The sequence below is a fragment of the Artibeus jamaicensis genome, unplaced genomic scaffold (genome assembly GCF_021234435.1).
Source record: "Artibeus jamaicensis isolate MK-2021 breed Jamaican fruit bat unplaced genomic scaffold, CSHL_Jam_final contig_240, whole genome shotgun sequence".
Taxonomy (NCBI): Eukaryota; Metazoa; Chordata; class Mammalia; order Chiroptera; family Phyllostomidae; genus Artibeus; species Artibeus jamaicensis.
The window spans coordinates 25,072,377-25,091,273 of record NW_026521506.1 but is presented as its reverse complement, the minus strand read 5'-3'; the positions used below and the strand labels follow the sequence as shown (position 1 = coordinate 25,091,273).

Here is an 18,897-nt window from a genome sequence, read left to right as displayed (position 1 = left end):
AGGATAGAGAACCTATTGGAAGAAATAACAGCAGAAAGCTTCCCTATCCAGGTTCAGAAAACACACAGACTCCCAATCAAGATGAACCAAACAGACCGACACCAAGATCAATCATAATTATACTGGGAAAGGTTAAAGACAAAGAGAGAACCTTAAAGGCAGCAAGAGAGACACAGTTACCTACAAGACAGTTCCTATAAGGGTGTCAGCTAATTTCTCTACAGGAACACTTCGGGCCAGAAGGAATTGGCAAGAAATGTTTAAAGTGATAAGAAACAAGGACATGCAACCAAGGCTACTCTACCCAGCAAAGCTATCATTGAAAACTGAAGGCAAAATAGTTTTCCAGACTAAAAAAAAAAAAAGACATGAGTAGTTCATTGCCACTAAACCAGCATTGCAAGAAATGTTTAAGGACATGCTTTAAGAAGGAGAGAGACAGAGGCAGAGAGAGAAAGAGGAACATAGGTATAAAGGACAAAATGGCAATAAATAAGTACCCATTAATAATAACTTTAAATGTAGATGGATTAAATGCTCCAATCAAAAGACATAGGATAGATGAATGGATAAGAAAACATGGCCTGCACATATGCTTTCTCCAAGAGACCCACCTCAAAATAAAAGTTTCCACAGGTTCCAAGTGAAAGTATGGAATAAAATATTCCATGTAAATGGAAATGAGAAAAAAGCTGGGGTAGCAATATTTATATCAGACAAAATATACTTTAAAACAAAGGTTATAGTAAGAAACAAAGAAGGACACTACATGATGATAAAGGAAGCTATCAGGAAAACACTTCAAACAGTAGGTATTTCAAGACAATTAGTTGTGTTATGCTAAGGAAGTATACTTTACCTCAGTGTGTCCCTATTTTCTTAAATGTAAAATAAGGAAGATGCCTCCCTTGCAGGGTTGTTTTGAGAAATGATAATTCATGTAACATAGACAATAAATAAATGTGAGTTATTATCTTGGGTCAGTGGAGATGATTAGATAGTCTAAGAAATGTTATTTTATGTGGGGAAAACATTTTGGTGAATTCATGACCCTAACAAAGAAGTCTCTAATCTGTGAATCTTCTGCAATTCTATGAAAAATTCTGAGTATGTTCATTTTTCTGGAATGAAGGCTGATTGATTTTATTAGATTATGAAACTGACTGACAGCTGTAAGTGGGGAAAGAAAAAGGGAACTGGATGAAAGAAATGAAAGGATGAGTCAAAGGACATATATGCATGACCCATGGACATGAACAATGGCATGGGGATTTCCTGAAGGATTTGGAGGGCACAGTGGAGGGGGACGCTGGAGAAAAATGGAGACAAGTGTAATAACATAATCAATAAAACATTAAAAAAGAAAAATACTTGGAAGTGAAAAATGTTCAATAACCACTACTCCAAATGCTTTAGATAGAATACTGTATTAAAATAGTGTCATAATCGCTCCTCCCCCAAATTAACTCCACTGAAAGTTCAACTACAAGACAAATTTTAAAAATTGCTTTTGACAAGGGACCTGCCATCTTCCCACTATGCTCTGGTACTATCTCAACTTTGGCCAAGGGATGGGGGAAAAAGATGCAAATCCACTGGGAAAAGAACAGGACCTCTTTTCCATTCCAGCTCTGCCATTGGTTTAGTTCAAGAATGTTTCTTTAAGGCTACATTGACCAGAATACACTTGAGTCTTGCACAGAGTGAAGAAAAGAGATTACATTTGTAATCTCTTGCACAGAGGGAACTTATAGAAATTGGGAGAAATAAAGATTCAGAACATTAGAGGGGTCCAATTTTGGGGGCTTTAAGTGCTTTCTCCCTCATTTTCTTTATCCGTAAAAGTCAAAATCTCTTTTGACATTTTCAAGTAATGGTTCAGGAGCTTGCTTTTAATGTCTCATAGCCCTTGGTGAAGAGAAAAAGACAATGTAGTGTATTTTAATAAGGACCCTATGATTGTCTTTTGGTATTAAATTTGTCTTCCGTGATTTGATAATAAATAGTTTTATGTATTTATTTTATTTTTATAGTATGCTAGCATTTATTTCAAAATTTTAAACAACATAAGGCTGCTATTCTACATATTATTTATAGCAGATATATAGTGAAAGTATTAAAATATAAACCACACTTAAAAAATCCTCACCCAAGATTATGTTTATTGATTTTAGAGAGAGACAAAGAAAAATGTGAAAAAAAAAACCCCCAGATTGGTTGCCTCCCATAGGTGTCCTGACCTAAGTATGGAACTGGCAACCTGGGTATGTGCCCTGACCAGGAATCTAAATCCACAACCTTTTGATGTATGGGAGGATGCTCCTACCAACTGAGCCACCTGGCCAGGACTGGACCACACTTTTAATTATTGTAGCTTCACGGTATATTTTAATAGTTGGCAGATCAACTTCTTTGTCTTTTTCCGATTGTTTTTGTTCATTCTTATGCCTTTATTTCTCTAACGAATTTAAAATCAATATATTCATGAACATGGACAATAATGTAGTGATTAAAAAGGGAAGGAGGATAAAAAGGGGATAAATGGTAATGGAAAAATACAATAAAAATTTTCCAGTAAAAATAAATGAAATCAACATGTTAAGTTACAGAAAACATCTTGTGGGACTTAGCTGGAATTGCATTTCATTTGTTGATTAATTCGGGAAGTATCCTTATCTGTGTAATATTGTGCCAGCTCATCCAGAAATGTGGCACTGTTCTTCACTTATTCAGATCAGCTTTAGGTCTCCATTAAGTTTGGTTGTTTTTCCATCAATTAGGTCTTTTACAAGTATATATTTTTTCGTGTATAGAAATATAAAATATGAACTGTTTTTATTATCCTTTTAAAGTGAATATTGGTGAAAAAGGTAAAGCTATATTTCACATTTGTGACCAGATCACTTACTAAACTTTCTATTAATTGTAATAGCTTTTTCATACTGTTCTTGAAACTTTCAGATTTATGTTATTAATAAATAATGAGAACAGTATCACTTACTTTCTATCATCTACCTATATATCTATCTACCTATCTACCTATTTAATTTATCCTCATTTCCTTATTGTGTTTTATTGCATCAGCTAAAACATTCAGTGGTTATCTTTTTTCTCAGTTACATTTTACATACAATATTATTTTATTTTAGTTTCAGGTCTACAGCATAGGGGTCAGACATTTATATAATTTATGAAGCGACTCCCCTGATAAGTCTAGTACATACCTGCCATCATACGTAGTTATTACAATGTTATTGACTATATTCTGTATGCTCTACTTTACATCCTCATGACTATTTGGCAGCTACCAACTAGTACATCTTAATTTCTCCACCTTTTTTACCTCTGATCCCAATCTCTTTCCCATCTGGCAATCATCAGTCTATTCTCTGTTCTAACTCTATTTCTTTTTTGTTTCCTGTTTCTTTTGTTCCTTAGATTGCACATGTAAGTAAAATCATATGGTATTCATCTTTCTCTGTCTCACCTATTTCACTTAGCATAAATACCCTCTAGGTCCATCCATGCTGTCACAAATGTAAGATTGCATTATTTTTTTGTGGTTAATATTCCATTTTATATATGTGCCACATCTTTGTCCAATCATCTGTTGATGGGCACTTAGGTTGCTGCTATATCTTGGCTGTTGTAAATAATGCTGCAATAAACATAGGGGTGCATTTATCTTTTCAAATTAGTGTTTTGGATTTCTTTGGATAAGTGCCCAGAAGTGGAATCGCTGGTTCATATGGGACATCTATTTTTATTTTGGGGGGAAACTCTGTATTGTTTTTCACAGTGGCTGCACCAGTTTATAATCCCACCAACAAGGCATTGGGGTTCTTTTTTCTCCACATCCTTGCCAACACTTGTGGTTTGTTGATAATAGTTTTATTTATTTATTTTTCTTTGAGTTTGACACCACTGCAATTCCTACCTTGCTCTTTCTAATCTTCCTACATGCTTTAATTTAAATTCATAAAAAAGCTGCAAAACTATTATTTTTAGAGCATTTAAGACCTTTTAAAAATATTTTATTGATTATACCATTACAGTTGTCCCATTTCCCCCTTCATTCCCCTCTACCCTGCACACCCCTCCCCTCAATTCCCCCCTTTAGTTTATGTCCACAAGTTCTTTAGCTTCTACATTTCCCATACTATTCTTACCCTCCCCCTGTCTATATTCTACCTACTGTCTATGCTACTTATTCTCTGTACCTTCTTCCCCCTCTCCTCCTCCCACTCCCCTGTTGCTAACCCTCCATGTGATCTCCATTTCTATGGTTCTGCTCCTGATCTAGCTGTTCGCTTAGCTTGCTTTCATTTTAGGTGTGGCTGTTAATAACTGTGAGTTTGCTGGGGGGGTTTTTATTATTCATATTGTTCATCTTTTTATCTTCTTTTTCTTAGATAAGTCCCTTTAACATTTCCTATAAGAGCTTGGTGATGATGAACTCCTTGAACGTGACCTTATCTGAGAAGCACTTTATCTGCCCTTCCATTCTAAATGAAAGCTTTCCTGGATAGATCAATCTTGGTTGTAGGTCTTTGGATTTCATGACTTGGAATACCTCTTTCCAGCCCCTTCTTGCCTGTAAGGTCTCTTTTGAGAAATCCGCTGACAGTCTGATAGGAACTCCTTTGTAGGTGACTGTCCTCTTATCTCTTGCTGCTTCTAGGATTCTCTCCTTCATTTGAATCTTGGGTAATGTAATGACGATGTGCCTTGGTGTGTTCCTCCTTGGGTCCACCGTCCTTGGGACTCTCTGAGCTTCCTGGACTTCCTGGAGGTCTATTTCCTTTACCAGATTAGGGAAGTTCTCCTTTGTTATTTGTTCAAATAAGTTTTCCACTTGTTGCTGTTCTTCTTCCCCTTCTGGTACCCCTATAATTTGGATGTTGGGACGTTTAAAGATGTCCTGGAGGTTCCTAAGCCTCTCCTCATTTTTTTAAAGATTTTATTTATTTATCTTTAGAGGGGAAGGGAAGGAGAGAGGGAGAGAAACATCAATGTACGGTTGCCTTTTGTGCGTCCCCTGCTGGGAAGTGGCCTGCAGGGAACTGGCCTGCAACCCACGCATGTGCCCTGACTGGGAACTCTCCTCATTTTTTTGAATTCTTGTTTCTTCATCCTTTTGTGTTTGGTCATTTTTTCTTCTTTCTGGTCCACTCCCTTGATTTGAGTCCCAGTTTCCTTTCCATCACTTTTGGTTTCCTGTGCATTTCCCTTGATTTCACTTAGGATAGCCTTCATTTTTTCATCTAATTTGTGACCAAAATCAACCAGTTCTGTGAGCATACTGATCACCAGTGTTTTGACCTGTGCATCTGATAGGTTGGCTATCTCTTGGTTGCTTAGAAGTATTGGCTCTGGGGCTTTGAGTTATTCTTCTGCTTGAGCCATAATACTTTGGTTTGTTCGTGCCTCTTATATATGAGGGGGGAAAGTTTAGGTGTTCACCAGGGCAGGTCAACCCAGATGCTGGGTTGTGACTGGGGGTGGGGTCAGAGAGGGAGCGGTGGCATTTGTTCTGCTCTCTCTCAGATTTTGGTCCCTTCTGCCACTTCCCACAAGCAAATTGGACCCTTCTGGTGCTGGTTCTCAAGTGGGTGGGCTTATGTATTTTCTAGGACCCTGTGGATCTCTCCAACAAACTCTCCTGTGAGGCTGGGAGCCTCTCCCGGCACCTCAACACCAGAAAGTTTTTCCAATTAGTGCTTTTAGGCTTTATTTCCTGGCACTGCCAGGAAATAAAGTCAGCCAGCTGCCTTGCACCCTCACTGCGTCTGCCCATTGCCACCCCACGCCTGGGATCTGCCAACCACCGCCAGTGTGCCTAAGTCAGTCTGGCAGCCACCGCTTTTTCCTGCCGCGACCCTTCTCTGCCCGTAACCAACCTTGCCCCTCTTACAGGTCTGGATAAATGGTTTGTTGTTGTCAGACTTCGGTACAGTTCAATTTTCTGTCTTCTTTGGTTGTGGTTTCATTTCTAAATCTTTGTTGTCCTTCATTTTGGTTGTGTGAGGAGGTACAGTGTTTCCACTTATGCCTCCATCTTGGCTGGAAGTTTCAGCATTTAAGATCTTGCTCCCTGGCATGTCATCAGTGTGGGTCAAATAAAATCTTATAAAAATTATCTATACACTTGGACATCTCTTACACTGACAGTGGGGACTTCTGCATGGAAAATCTGGCCCATTGCTAAACTGCTTTCATTGGGAGTTCTTCCTTACTATATTGTTACCAAATAGCAAGTAGGGTGCCACCACCATGTAGGCAAAATCTGGAGGCACGAGTCTATTCAAAAGCTGCAGAATTTTGAAACAACAGCTTTCCAACTTGCATTAGTCACTTAAGCCTATCAATTAAGGCTAAAATCTTTAGCTCCTGAGTTCCCCTATCATTCCCCTGGTTTTTAATTTTCTTATTTCTATAGGATTAGTTTATAAACTAAAACAACTTAAGATACAAAAGCTACACAATTTTGGAAGAATTAGCAGGCTTCTACCTCGAGCCCATCCCTTCTATAACATTTGAAGGAGAATAACCCAGCCACCCTTTGCTAAGCCAGCCAGATCCTAGGTTGCACCTGGAGTTTCTTCTCCTATCCAAAATACTGTCCTTTGGGAAATGCAGGCAGCTGCAGCACGGTCATCCAGGAAGCCTTGAGGAAGAGAGCCCTAGTTTTATTTTTAATGTCTTTATTAGCAAAATAAACAGTTCGCAACTTGACAGAAACCCCCAGCTATTTTTTTCCTTATTTAAAAATTTCCAGGTGTGAATTCCAAGTCTGGATATCACTGAATTAGGACAATGTTTGTAAGAGGTCAGGTGAAGTACCATGGAAGCTTGAATTAAGGCAGTACCAATGAAGATAGATAGGCAGGAAAACTGACAGTGGCCAATTGGATTTGAGGATGGAAGAGAAAGGAGTTACTGGTGTATCTTTCTGTCTGGCTTGGATGAGTGGTAGCACCATTTACTGAACTAGAGCACACTCAGAGGGTAAATGGATTATGAAATGATCTTGAATAAATAAATCTAAGGATCTTGCAGAATGTCCAAGTGGAGTGAGGCAGTTTATAACTGGAAATATAATCTAGGAACTTAGGAGAGATTTGTGGGAATCTAGGTGATAGTTGAAATGGTGGATATAAATGAGATCAAGAGCATTTTTCATTTTCTTTGAGTAATGATATTTAAAAGTAAGGAAGTGGCTACTGGTTTGTATGTAGCACACTGACCTTCCTGTGGTTAGCCGGGGTTCTAGGCTCTGCTGTGTGACTCCAGTTTTTTTAGACATATCAAATATTAAAATACTGAGTACAGTGGGAATAGAATTTGGGAAAGAACTGATTAAAGAAAACAGTGCCCATGGGCGAGTGGTAAGTAAAATGATGTAAGAACTGTAGGGGATTATGGAAAATCTGACATCTCTTGGGTACCAGGCAAATTAGCATTTATTACTTTCAATAAACAGCATTGACATTTTGAGAGGACTGCATTTCTGCAGAACCATCTAGACCACAAAACAAGGACACCATTTGTTCTAAGGTCTTTGAAGACAGGAGGCACTAGAAGATGTTTCCTCAGTTTGAGGGGCAGAAAATATCCCTACACAAAACTCTAGCCCAGTGCTTCTCAAACTTTAACATGCACACAAACCAACTAGGAATCATGTTAAAACTTAGATTCTGATTCAGTAGAATTAGTGCAAGGCCTGGAATTCAGTATTTCCAACAAGTTCGCAGATGATGATAATGCTGCCAGTCCTACTCAAAGTGTTTTGCAAAGCATGGTTAAGAACCTTCTATGGTAATTTGACAATTATTGGACCTGTGTCAAAATTTTTGCAATTATTTAATTTTTCCCTATGTTTGTTTTAAATTTGTCATTTTACATGTTGAATTGAATACATTGTGGCTTTTATTTTGCATATCTTTTTTCCCTTTTCACTTTAAAATTCATTCTTATTTTGTTTTATGATAGTATCAGTCTGTGATGGATTTGAGAAAAAAATTGCATCTCATTACAGATAGTTTGAGAAACACTGCTCTAGACAATGGAGATCTTTTTATTGGGGACATAGAATTTAATTAGAAATGGTTTGATTTCTGTTACATATGATTCTAAAGCAGTATTTTAAACTTTTCTTTTTATTTATTCCATAAACAATAACAAAATTCAGCTAGGTAACATTATGACAGTTTCACCATACACTCAGTCACAAATATTTAAAACCTTTGCAACAAGAACAACAAAACCAGAGGTGTTACAAGAATAATTTACAAGAAAATCTATAAAACAGCAAGAAGCTCACAAATGTTCATTTTCCTTTGCACAAGATCACTATACTCTTTCACAACATGTTTTGTGTTACAAAATTCCCAACAAAAGTGTATTTTTTCTTTGTATTGTGGTTTCTAAAACCAGAAACTTTGAAGTAAATATCCTTTTATTAGCACCTAGTGGTGCACAAAAGGAAAACTCTCACATACAGACACTTCACAGCACTTTTCTAAGAAAAATATACACTTACAAAATATGTTACAAATTGGCACACTTAAAAATATACAAGATTTTGTAGGCGTCTTAAGACTGATCCTTAAGCTTTATACTTCAATTGACTCTACAGATTATTTATAAAACTTAATTCTAAAAGAAAAAAGGCAAATAATTTCCTAACTTTTTAAGGTTGGAGTGTCATATATCAAACAGAAACTCAGGTTACATTCATAAAAAGGGCCTCTAACACTTTTATTTTAAATTTTCTTAAATATTTAAGGGGTTTGGGAGAAGAGGAAAATGGGGATAATAGTTTTTTTTAGCACCATAAACCAGTAACTTACCAAAGAGGTGCATTCAGTTTTATGGAAATTAAGTTAAGGACTAGTACATTCAAAACTCTGTAGGCATCAAACCCTAGTCAGTGCTACAGGTATCCCAGTAGAGCATCTTAAGCTTTCTCACCCCTCACTGGGAGTCAAAAACAAAAGGCCTCTTCTAATATTCATTCTAAGCCTTTTCCTTTGTGCTGTAAAACCAGGTGTCTCTCAAAGAGGCAAAATTATTTAAATATCTCCTTTCTTCTTTTTGAGGGGGATGTCTTTTTAAGACTCAGAAACCAGTGAGCCTGTTAGATGGACATACAACCTTTCTATCTCATGTTGATGAGTGTTAAAGTCAGTATCTATTCACCCAGATACTGATTTTAAAAGCCTCATTCATACCTTCAACTTTGTACTAAGCCTCTTTCTTTTACATTGTCCTTCTCTAATGACATTTACATTTTAGTTATGATTCTGAAACCAAGAGTACATCTCAAGAATCATGTATCTGTAATGGGGGCTCTGCTTGATGACTGTAGTTACTGTTTAACTCTCCAAGTAAAAAAAATAATGTGCCTTAAAGGATAGCCTGAGCGCTGTCATCAAAACAACACCATGCTGGCTGAGGACTCTCAAGCAGGTGACTGTGTTTTCCAAGTTTAAACAGCCAAGACAATTTTTTCTCTTTTATTCAGGTACTCGAGACACCTTTACAAAATCCCTGGCCTACATTGTATTGACAAGATCCCTATGTGATTGATTACTAAGATGATTGATTTTGGTACTAAACCATCTAAACACAATGATTTGCTCAGTGAATTTTATGATTATAAAAGAAATCTCACATTACTTTTATATAATAAAAAAGACATATTCCTATAGTGATGGGTAGTCATTTAAAAAATCTCTAAATGAAAACAAAACTTTTTAAATTAATTAATTTCTCAACAAACATTTCTAGTTCTAGCACTAGTTAGGACTAGTTAGTGCTCCATTCTCCTCTTCAGTGCAGAAACTTAGCTCTCTTCAATTCTTGGGGCTGGTCTGAGAGCATCTGTAAATTGAAGATGTGGCAGATATGCATCAAATTGGTTCAACTTGGTAAGAGCAAGCTTAGTTAAGAGGTCCTTGGATATGGTTTTTCTCCTTTAGGCAGTAAATGCTGATTACAACCCACTAAACTGGAAATTCACTAAAACTGCAGAACCTCACATAACAGAACCTAGGATGCTAGCCAGAATTGCTTACAGCTTGTGAAGCATCCTCTATGCTTTTTTTGTTATGCACACACTTACCTCCCTCCCTCTAGCACAGATACCGATGTATCCCAGCAAAGAACAAGTTCAGAGAAGATGAAAGTTGTCACAAAAGCCCACCTAGCACCAAGGACTTCAGGGGGATGACTAAAGAAGTGATGGTCAAGGTAGTGCAGGATGTTTGAAAACATTAGGAAATGGTAAGGCCTTAACACATAACTGCACAGAGTAACAAGAAGTCAGAAGAGAAAGATGGAAGGAAGCAGCATAGGAAGGTGGTATGTGAGACACCAGAGAAGCCATTCATGCCAGTTACCACAGCCAAAATATAATCCCAAAGTCTCGAAGAACCTTGGTCAAGGCCACTGTTTCAACACCCTTCTCCACACAGTCTAGCACCTAACTAGGGTAGAAAGGGGATCAGATCTATTCTTACAGATTTTCAAGAAAAAAAATTTCCAACTTTCCTCAGTCATGTGACATAATTCTCTGTGTGTGTGTGAATATGTGCTAAAAATTAGGTTTGAAAGTGATCAAAGCAATTAAACGTAATTAGGAGATAGAAGTTTCTTCTTTGAACTTCCACAGCGGAGTAGACTGGTTAAGGTTCATACAAGTCTGACACTTTGGGGAGGTGGAATATGAGATTATCAAAGAAAAAAAACTGTGAGACCAAGGACTGAGATTAAGTAAGAAGAATAAGAGAGAATACCATTTCCAGGAAAATAAAAATTAAATGGAATTAATTCGGGAAGGCATTAATAAGAATCAGCTTCTCAGAGAGGATAGGTTTGTAGGTAGTGGCAGTCAGAAATTTCAGACCAAGGAAAATTTCATATACGTGACTTGAGATATCAGTGTTAGGGAAAACATTATTTTTATATCACTGGTTCTCACTCCACTAAGGCAGTTGGTTGAATAAGGGATCTCCAAAATGTCAGGCCTACTATGTTGTGACAGGAAAAACAGAATTTTCAGAGGAGAGACAGTATCAATAAAGCCCTAAAAACTGAAGTCAGAACATCATGTACTGAGGGGGATATTAAGTATAATTAAGAAAATAAGCATTTTATGACTTGTCCTATTGATCATTACTCCAACTCAGTTTCTTGTTATATTTTAATAGAGAGTGATAGGTTACCGGACACTAATTTATATGTTAAAAACATAATACAGTGAAGGCCAATTTTAAAAAGGTACTTTAAAATGGCAATTCTTTTTGGAGAAAAGGATGAATCATGCCCTAGACTTGGCCCCTAGTGAGTTTCACAGGAGGAACTAAAAGAGCATCTATTGCAAAGGATTAATGACAGCAGGAAAATTGTTTGTTTCCAGCAGTTTTAGGTTGTCCTTCTGTTCCACCCACCCCTTCTTGAAAGCTGAACTGACACTGAGAAAAAACTGGACAACTGCTCCCATATTTACTTTTTTTTTTTATAAAACACATTGTACTCATGAAACATTTTATTTATTTCTTCTTTTAATTGCCAGCAGGTGACTTTGAAGTCTGGAGTCGTGGGGATCACAATATAGGCAGAGTTGGTGATTCCAAACCAAAATTCAACTGCAAAATAGAAAAAACAAAAACAGAACGAATACCAGCTCCTAGGAACCAGCCATAGAATTTAGTGCAAACAGCTAGTTATCAGAGTGGGGAAATAGAAGAAATTGGTCTAGTTGGATTTTTTTCCCTTTTGGATGGCAGCTGCAGAGCAGGAGATGTTTCATGTGGTGCCTTTTCAGTAACCAATTTTCCAGGACTCATTACATACAGAGAGCATCAAAGCCTAGAAACAGGCCCGAAAGCGCTTCACAGAATGCTCCTCACCCACTCATCCATACAGATACACACACATCACACCATCAAAAACACAGGCTTGTTCATTTTACAACCTAGCTATAAGTAGTAGAGCAGGCTGATGAAATGAATCATGGACTGGAAAGTGTGTATGCCAATCTATGTGACAGGCTTCCATCCATTTGTCTCTGACTACTTTCGAATGTTTTTTTTTCTCTGTTTCTGGACATATTTTGGTGGCAATAACTAGGTAGATTCATATTTTGCTTAATTTTTTCTTCTGAAACATTCCCCCCCCTTTTTTTAAATCCCCCTTTCCCCCACCCACTTATTCTCCACCCTTCCACCCACAGGCTATATATTCAAAAGGTAATAGGTGAGTAATAATATTAGTAAGAATAGTAAGGTTAACAACAACAACAACCAACAACATTAATAATATTAATCCCCTATATCTGTATAGCACTTTAGGATCTACAAAGTGCTTTCACATCCATTATCTCATCTGTGCCATAATGCATCAGTCATCAGACACACAGGCCTTCAACTGTGCAAGGAAAATAGATCAAATGTTAGAAGTAAAGTGGTAAATAAAGGGGAAGAAAAAGCTAGTAGTGAGGGATATTGGAGCTGTGAAATTTTAAAAAAGGGGGGTAGGACGGGATAAAAAATGTGGTTTCAAAAATATATGTAAAAAATTGAAATTTAAGTTTAGTGTGTGGCATCAAATACTAGTCATCCTCAGACTAAGTATATATGGCCCAAATCAGTCACTACCATAAACTGTTAGTTGACCTGATATATATATATATGTATGTATATATATATATATATATATATATGTAATTGTACTAAATTATCATAATATTTTCTTTAAATAACATTAGCATTGCAAGATTAAACACTTAGAGAACAACTAAAGCCATGATATGAGTGCACTTTTGACAAAACTGGAATAAAACATGTAGGAAATAAATAAAAGCAAGCTACGTACTTCATTTATCATTAGTCTTGATTTTACAGTTATTTTATAATTTATCCCAGACTATTATAAAATATATAAAACTGAGATATAAAGTATCAGCAATATAATTTTGCACTTTAAATAATTTTCAGCTACAGATTTTGCTTTTAGAAAACAAACTTTAAATCAGCTGTTTTATTTCCTTGTAAAAGGTTCTGTAAATGTATATGCTTGGGTCCCTGATGGACTTAGCCATTGTAACTTCCAGACTTTTCCAACATTTTAACCCTCAGGCAGTGGAACAAACAAATCTTTATTGTGCCATGTTTAATTTTTCATGTTTCCACACAGGACAGTAGAGCTTAAAACATTTAAATAATTAATGTATGCACATATATATATTTTAAAATTTATTAATGATCTTTATATAAACTGTGGGGTGAATCTGTGAGATGAGGTAAAGAAATTTGGCACATTTCAAACAGTATCCTTTAAGTTTTGGTAAAGTATGTAGCACAACATATTTTTCACTGTGATCTATAGGTGCTATCCACATAAGGTGGGGGTGGTTAATAGCAAGAGTCACTGGAATGTTTCTAGTAAATCGACAGGGACAAGCTCCCAAAATACTCACAACCAAATGTTGATATAGAAGTAAAAATATATACAATAGAGTCACTTGTTTGTAGTTTGGCACAATGTTTTCCTTTTTTTCCCCTTGGGTAAATAGTGCATAAACTACTTGTGCAACTGTGTGACTTTTAAAGTCTTTTACATAGAATATCAGATTAAAGTTTGTTTCCAAAGACTTATTCCCACACTTAAAAACTCTTTCCTTTAAGCACTTACATGTCAACATACATACCACAAGGCATATTTTGAAAGAAATAAAATACAAACATCAAATGTCTTTCTGGAAAATGCGAGCCTCTTCTTCAAATACAGGCAAAACCCAAAATGCTGTTTCTGCTTTTAGGAGATTGTAGTCGGAATCCCTGCAGAAAAACCAAACAATTTATTCCATTTTAGTTAGTTTTACTTTTTTTCCCCCAAAGGGATCACAAAATCTAAATCTGTTTATATCATAGTAGATGCTGTATGATGCAGAAACAGATAGAAATACCAGGGGGCACTAGAAAGCACTTCTACTTGCTGAATGATGAAATTTTGTTTTCCAAATTACAAATTTGGAATTTGTTACAAAATTACAAATTACAAAAATAATTTTCCAAATTATTTTTGCTTAAATAATCTTGGCTTTTAATTCTTCTGTTGAATTTTTTTCTTTCTGCCCCCCAAATTATTCAAAAGCACATTTTAGTTCTATTTTCTTTCCCTTCCCCCAAATTATTCAAAAGCACATTTTAGTTCTATTTTCTCAGTAAGTAAAAACTATCATTGAATAGCAGAAAAAGTAGCTTTGTTAAAGCTTGTACTTAGCCAAGACACAACAAAATTGCCCAATCTTTTGAGTAGCTTAAAGGTTTGGAGATTTTCATGCACTTTTACCTTTTTAAAAAAAAAATTGTAAAAGAAGGGAATTGGGCAGTTTCTTTCATGCAAACTTTTGCTTTCAAGAGGGGGAATATGACATACTGAAGGCTTAGCAGGCAGTAGAAAAGCTAAGGGTGCATCATCTCAGCCATTTTGGTGCAGTATTACCTCAGTTTTTCAAAAGAAGCTGTCCCAGCCTCATCCTTGTGGACCTGTTCTCGCTCCATGCGCTTTCCCTTACACTTGTCATCTCTCAAGGCCTTGGAGCTGGATTTGTGACGATATAACTTTTTGTGTGTTGGTCCATTATTGCCTAAAGTGCTCAGGTTATTATACTTTTTATCAAAGAAGGCAGAGCGAGAGTCCTCATTATAACCAGGCATGTTTGCACGACCAGGATCACCTATTGCTGCTTTCCCATTGCTTTTACTCACACCCTTGATGGACCTGTGATTCTTAGTGGCTCCTGGTGACCCATTGTTGACTTTTTTCTTAGATTCCTGTGGTGTCCCAGCCAATATTTTGAGTGTTTTTAATTTTAGACTATTGGACTCAGGGGAATATAATATGTTAGGGTCCTCATGGTGCTGCATCGGTTCCCAAAGGGGCTCTATGGAGGCCATCATGAATCTCTGCACATCTGCCATACCAGAGGCAATGTTGGACAAGATATAGGAAGGCTCTTGAAATTCCCGCTGGTCATCATCTAGGAGGTTGTTGGTATTGGTGCCCATGCTCATGTCACTCCAGCCTGGGCTGCTGTCTTTCCCCAAAGCCCAATCTCCAGAAAGTCCCTTCTGACTTGGCATCTTCATAGAGGCCCCAGGATCACCGTGTTGGATACATTCAGTCAGTGTCTTCCCTGTGGAGGATATGCTGTTGATTTGATGGCCAATGTCAGTTTGCATTTTCTCTCCATTGATTGCAGCCATGTATTTTCCTTTCTTTGTTGACTTAGGGACCTGGCGGAAGGTTTTACCAGATGGCTTTTCAATCCCTTTGTTGGTGACTTTGGGAGATTTTTTCCTGGTGTTTTTCTGAGAAGAGCTTTGGTTCATAGCCCCACTCTTGTTGGGTGAACTTTTCTTTCTTGATTTTGAAACTTTGTTGTTTGTATTCATTTGACCAGAGGGATCATTAAACGTTGATAAGCAAGGGGTTTTTGGGAGCAGGCTGACAGAATCCTCATCGTTGAACATATGGAACTGAAACTGATGGTCATTTAAAGAAAATCCTTCCTCCACTTGGACTTGCTGTGAAAGTGTACTGCAGTCCCACTTGATCTTCTCCATACTGCCCAGTGGTCCTGGAACACCCTCTTGGAACCCTTTCAGTGTTCCTAATGTCTTTGTACTCTCACATCTGGTAATTTGAGGGGAAATACTGGGGGTGTCAGGTGGGGACATCTCTGAGAGAGAAGAGTGGCGAAATTTGTCAGGAGTGAAGTTGGAGATATCCAGGAGGTCAGTGGACTCCTTTAGTGGTGCTATTTCATCAGTGTTCTGCTGGATCACCAGCTTAGGGCTGCAGTGGGCCAGGAAGTCATCTGTGATATCATCATCACCATCCTTTTCACAGGGTTTCACGCTTAAAGAGCAATAATTGCTTGTATTGGCAGAGAGTGGGGCCATGGAATCAAAGCTAAAGAGTTGACCATCATCTATATTGACTGAGCCTTGTTGGAAAGGAAAGCAGATCTCTGCATTATTAAAGTGACACAATTGATAAGTGTCATCAGGTGCAAGATGGGTGTCTTGCACAGAGGCATATAGGACCTTGTTGCAACTAATGCCACCATTACTGAGGCAGATTGGATTGTATGTTGTAGCTGTGAGGTTATTTTCCATGGACACTACCTGGGAGACTCCAAATTCACTGGACTGGTTTGGAGCTGTCTCATTTGAGACTTCAGCTATGAATTTCTGGGGGCTAGAAGTAGGCTTGTTGGGCCACACATTTTCATACTCGCTTGATTCCATTTTGAAGTTTTGGGATGACTGCTGTAGCTCAGACTCAGAAGGTGAGGAAAGCACGCAGTCCTGGGGAGGCTGGAGAGGTGCAAATGGTTTTTCTGTTTGAGTGAGGTTGCCTTCATTTTGTTCTGGAGAATGGTGAGTGAAGTATGAGATACCAGCATTATTTGACAAGTCAGATGCATCTAACAATGTCTGCAGGTACCCTCCAGGTATAACAGGTATATTGCTGGCAACATTAGCAGATGATAGAGGCATTTCAGAAGAGCAGGTTGTTGGTAGGAAAGTAGAATTCTTAGCAATCTTTGCTTCATGAAATTCAGATAAATGGGAACTGTTTGAGGTTCCAAGAACAGCTTCATTGTTTAAATTATCCTTGGATGATCGGTCTTCCAAAAGAGGGCTCATTTGAACAACTGTCTTGCTTTCTTGCCCAGCTTTGAGTTTCTTAGATTTTAATCTGGCTTCACTTTTAAATTTGATTTTGTTGAGTACTCTTCTCTCTGGCCCCTTAAATTCTGTATCTTGGGATTTGAATTTCACTGAGTCTGGGCCTGTGATGTCATTTAAATGTGATCCATTTGCACAGTTGGGAGATTTCAGTGTACCTTTCAGGCTCCCATCTTCTTTGTGACTACTAGCTTGCCTCTGATCATTGCAGAATGAAACTTGCTTACCACTTGCTGAAGTTTCCACGGATGGGATTCTTTGAATCCTGTGCCTGTTGCCAAGTTTAGATTTTCGTTTGCGAGTAGGTGGCAGGAATGACACCTCAAAGCTACCTGATTCAAAGCTTTGCTTTGAGCATAAGTGTGTCTTGTTGGATTCTGTGCTGCTGTTTCTCTGCTTCTTCTTCTTCTGCCAGAAGCCCTTTAAGGGTGCCAGTTTGGCATATTTGTTTAGCTGATGCTCACTCAAATTCACTGTTGTCTCACTAGCATCCACCCTACCCAATTTCACCAGCATGTTCTTCTCACCTTTAAAGCGATTGATGATAATATATTTGATAATGACAGGGGGCTCTTTACGGGTTACTTTTCTTCTCTTTTTGGGACACCATTCATCATCATCTTCCTCTTTGGAACCACCTGGCAGCCATTCCTTCCTCTCATTTACTTTTTCACCCTCTAGTGAGTCAACATCATATAGATAATCTTCACTGTACCTGACTTTTCTCTTTGCTCGCAGCCCATAGTTCTGCTGGGAGGAGGAGCTTCCAGAATTATTGTCCCGAGCCATATAGCGGTTACAGTCTTTGATCTCCCCCATGGCATCATAAGAAACCTCAATGAAGGAACTGTCATCACTAAAATTCCCTGATGCTTCCAAGGAATTGGCAAGATGGCCCTGCTTTGGATTCTTAAGTTGCCCTCCCTCAGTCCCACTGCATGGTTTATTTAAGGCAGATTTTTCTCCATTGTCCTTTCCATCTTTTTTCTCCACACCTTTGTCTTCCTGTCCTTCTTCTTTTCCCTTCTTTTTGTCCAGATTTTTATCTTCTTCCCCCCAGATGATGCTCATGTCAGGTACCTTGAATTGGGAAATATCGTTACTCTGCTTCAGGGTCCCACTCTTAGACTCTCGCTTGGGGCAGGTAGTAAAGACACTGGGAAAAAAGTTGAATTGGGCATCCTCCTGCATCAGAAGGGTGGTCTTGTCTCGAACATTGTCCTGGAAGGACTCATATCGAATTTTCAGGGAGCAAACATCACTCCCTAGTGTTGACTCATCATCATCAAACATGTAGTTATCCACATCTTCTTCAGAAAATAGGTTGACAGATAGCTCATTCTTGGAACAAAGGTCAAGCAGTTCAATTTTACTCTCACTAATGAAAGTCTCAAAGTAACCCCAATCCTGATTGGAATTTGCCAGTAAAGCCTCTTCCGTGTTGCACTTATCTAACAGTAATGCCTCATAATAACTTTTCTGAGCTGGATCCTCCAAGTCGATGTCAGGTTTCTCAGCTTCTCGTCTATCTCCCGCCCTTGATTTGTGTAGGGGGAAGCCCAGGAGCTGGTCTGAGAGCAGCTGCTCTCCGTATTTCATGTTTTCACCAGCATTAATACACTGGATCCCTATATCAGAGACTGCACAGGTTTCATAATCCCTATTTAGATCACCAACTTTTAAACTGATCCCTGGCTCAGGATCTACTGCATCCTTGGATTCCATGAAGCAGCCCAAGCAAGTCCGACTTGGCTGCATGAGGCAGTCCCCATTCAGAGCTGACATGCCTGCAGGCTCCATTATGGCAAATGAAGCTTTCTCACACTCATTTGGCAGTGACCATGTGTTCAGGCCTTTTCCAACACCAGATGTAAGGGAGATGGCATTCACAGAAGCACTATTAGCAGCATGCTCAGGTGCTTCAATCAGGCCCAAAGGAGAGGGAGGGCTCTGCATACAGGGCTTCTTGGAGGGCAGGGGCAAGAGACCCCTGGGATACATCAAGGTCTCTTTTTGAACCACTGGTATAGGCTGGACAGGTGCAGCAGCCTCTAGAGCTGCAAATGACTTCATCGCCATATCCTGGTTGTCTGAATCTAGAGAAAAGGGGAAAAATGACAGGAATAAAATT

At 38.2% G+C, this 18,897-nt stretch overlaps 1 protein-coding gene across 11 annotated transcripts in view; it reads right to left on the bottom strand.

Moving 5' to 3' along the window:
- Positions 1-7,486: 7,486 nt before the first annotated feature.
- The window catches only part of NEXMIF (neurite extension and migration factor), a 199,248-nt gene continuing 187,837 nt past the window's right edge, over positions 7,487-18,897 (bottom strand). For 6 of the 11 annotated variants that reach the window (XM_053662389.1, XM_053662383.1, XM_053662387.1 and 3 more), the window contains 2 exons: positions 14,512-18,862; positions 12,245-13,844 (listed from right to left, as the gene is read on the bottom strand). In XM_053662389.1, coding sequence (XP_053518364.1) covers positions 13,751-13,844; positions 14,512-18,862 — 4,445 coding nt within the window. In that variant the 3' untranslated portion in view covers positions 12,245-13,750. Of the gene's footprint in view, positions 11,652-12,244; positions 13,845-14,511; positions 18,863-18,897 lie in introns of those variants that run through there. The other 5 variants (XR_008391052.1, XM_053662385.1, XM_053662388.1 and 2 more) reach the window with 5 other exon arrangements.